At 21.1% G+C, this 2,623-nt stretch overlaps 2 protein-coding genes across 13 annotated transcripts in view; both read left to right on the forward strand.

Moving 5' to 3' along the window:
- Positions 1-172, forward strand: part of LOC102679591 — a 1,253-nt gene extending 1,081 nt beyond the window's left edge. For all 4 annotated transcript variants that reach the window (XM_031511990.1, XM_031511989.1, XM_031511987.1 and 1 more), the window contains exon 4: positions 1-172. This exon is cut by the window's left edge and continues 1 nt beyond it. In XM_031511990.1, coding sequence (XP_031367850.1) covers positions 1-63 — 63 coding nt within the window. In that variant the 3' untranslated portion in view covers positions 64-172.
- Positions 173-734: 562 nt separating this feature from the next.
- LOC102680856 (putative mediator of RNA polymerase II transcription subunit 26) overlaps positions 735-2,623 on the forward strand; it is a 12,465-nt gene continuing 10,576 nt past the window's right edge. For 7 of the 9 annotated variants that reach the window (XR_004150930.1, XM_031512014.1, XM_031512021.1 and 4 more), the window contains exons 1-2: positions 735-970; positions 2,277-2,416. The gene's annotated coding sequence lies outside the window, so the exon portion shown is untranslated. The other 2 variants (XM_031512015.1, XM_031512016.1) reach the window with 2 other exon arrangements.

The following is a 2,623-nucleotide window of genomic DNA, read 5'->3' on the forward strand; positions in this document are numbered from 1 at the left end:
TATGATCCAATGAAATCATTACAAATAATGAATGAAGCCGGACTTATGGAATCTTATAATTAAATAATTATTTTAGATAAATATTATATATATGAATAAAATAATAGTGGTATTATAAAAATTATATTAAAGTTATATGTATTCATAATAAAGAAATGAATATAAAAAGAAATTAATTTTTAAATATAAAATTAAACATATAATTTAAATAAATCTAAAATTTTTTATCTAAAAAATTGTATACATAATATTTTTATTTATATAATATCTTTTTAAAATAATTTATTTTAGAAATATAAATTGAATTACTAAATATATATAAATTCATATATTCATATTAAATTCATAAGAGTTATACTAAATATATCTTTAAATAATTAATTATAAATATAAAAAAGTAACATTTTATTAAAATAAAAGTAAATATTTTTATTTTATTATTATGATATTAATATTGAATCTAATCATATATTATTTATTTATAGAAATAAAAATTTTATACAACATTAAAAATTATAATAGATAAATTTTTATCATTTAAATTACTATGAATTATTGTATTAATTTGAATATATGAATATTATATTAAATTTATATGAAATATGAAATCCATAAATACAACAATAAATATATTCTTAATAAATGATTTGGAAGGTTAGGAAACTTAAATGTAAAATGAATAGCAAGATGGCGCCTCACAAATACCCAATATGCCCCGCGCGATTGATTTGCGCATGTCAGTTGTTCGCATTGCAAATGGCGGCTCCTTGTTATTGTTCATGGCGTTTTATGACTTGTCCCTTTATATTACCGATTATGTCGAGTTTTTTCGTGATTCCTACCGCGCGCTGTGTGCAAAAAGTGAAATAAGACTTGCGCGGCATATTTTAGATTAAAATTAGTGTTCTTGTGGTGTGGCTCCGTGCATTTTGAACGCGAGAAATCCCGCACGAAGTTGGAAAGAAATGGGGTAACGTTAAAATTTTCTTGTGTTCATACGGTATGAAATCGTTCTGTGCAAAGACTGAAGTGAGGCTCGTTGGCTACCATGCTGTTCATTATTGAATTTTAACTTTGTTTTGGTAAGCATACGTAATTATCAAGTATACAAGGAAGCTGCAAAATAAAAATGTTCAGACTTTTGACGGTCTATCTTGAGCATGCTTGAGCCCACTTCACGTACACCTCCCCCGACGGACAAAATGGTGGCCCCCCGATATCTAGTGCTCTGGATGCCTTATTTTATCGAAAATCATTATGGAAATTGTCAAAATCAGCTGTTATTTATATAGGATACTAAATTCTGATTAACGCAACAATTTACATTTTATGTCTGATTGAAAAAAATATTCTATAACCTATTTTCTTCCACATAGAAGTTGTGCCCCTGTCTTATGGCCCAAAAGATTTTAATTGCAGTTCGTGAGTAGTAAAGTTTTGGTCCAAAATTATTTATGCTATATATATCTCTTGATTCGGTAAATATTAATAGTATAATTGATTCTAACTTTGTATTTTCTTCATTAATCGCTATAATTTGACAAAAATCATGATCAAATTATAACCTAGTAATGCTCATTGGCCTCACTTTTTGTTTATGCACTATGTTTTCGTTTTTGTTTTGTTTCGACTTGTCAATTTTACATTTTTATTTGATATTTTTGTATTATATTTAAATTTTGCTTTATTATTTTTATATATTTATTCAAAATTGATTCAATTTGTAAGTTTTTAAATATTTATATAATTTTTTCGTAATTTGTAATTTTGTTATAATCATTTATAATATATATATTATGGATAAATATTATAATTAAATACAATTTATTGACATAATAAAATAAAATTATATTAAATAATTAATATAATATAATATAATATTAATATAATATATAATTAATGTTAATATAATATGTAATATTTTATGTAATTANAATGATAATAAAATTAAAAATATTTCATAAGAAATAATAAATATGGCTATAATTAAAAATTTATATAATCATTAATGAATAATTTATATTTTAAAATTACAATTTATAAATTATATATTAATCAATTTTTTTATTAAAAAATATGTTTAAATTATGTCTTACCATATATTTATATATAGTATATAAAATGATTTTATTTTATTATGTCAAGATAGATTTGTATTAAATTTATCTTAGTTAAAATTTTTAATTATGAAATTATTACAAATTATTACAAAATTAAGTTATTAAATTTTTTAACTTATGTAATTTGTAATGAAAATATATTATTTTGTTCTATAGAAACAATAAATATATTTGTTAGTGTTGGAGTGGTTTGGAGTTGTCGGTTTAAAACCGACAGTCAAACATCTTATCACCACATATTCTAGTGGTACCCTGAGGCGTTTGAACCTCTCTGGGTAGTATGTGATTTGTGGTTGGTAAGTATAACGAATTATATATTATGTTAATTATACAATTATACATTGTATAATTTATATTTTATTAAATATAAATTTTTTTATATTCTTTTTTTATATTCAATTAATATTAAAATATTATAATATTTTATTATTATAATATTATTAAAATATAATATTTTATTATATTATTATATTATAATATTATAATATTATAATATTATTAAA

Source organism: Apis dorsata, unplaced genomic scaffold, assembly GCF_000469605.1.
Source record: "Apis dorsata unplaced genomic scaffold, Apis dorsata 1.3 scaffold_376, whole genome shotgun sequence".
Taxonomy (NCBI): domain Eukaryota; kingdom Metazoa; phylum Arthropoda; class Insecta; order Hymenoptera; family Apidae; genus Apis; species Apis dorsata.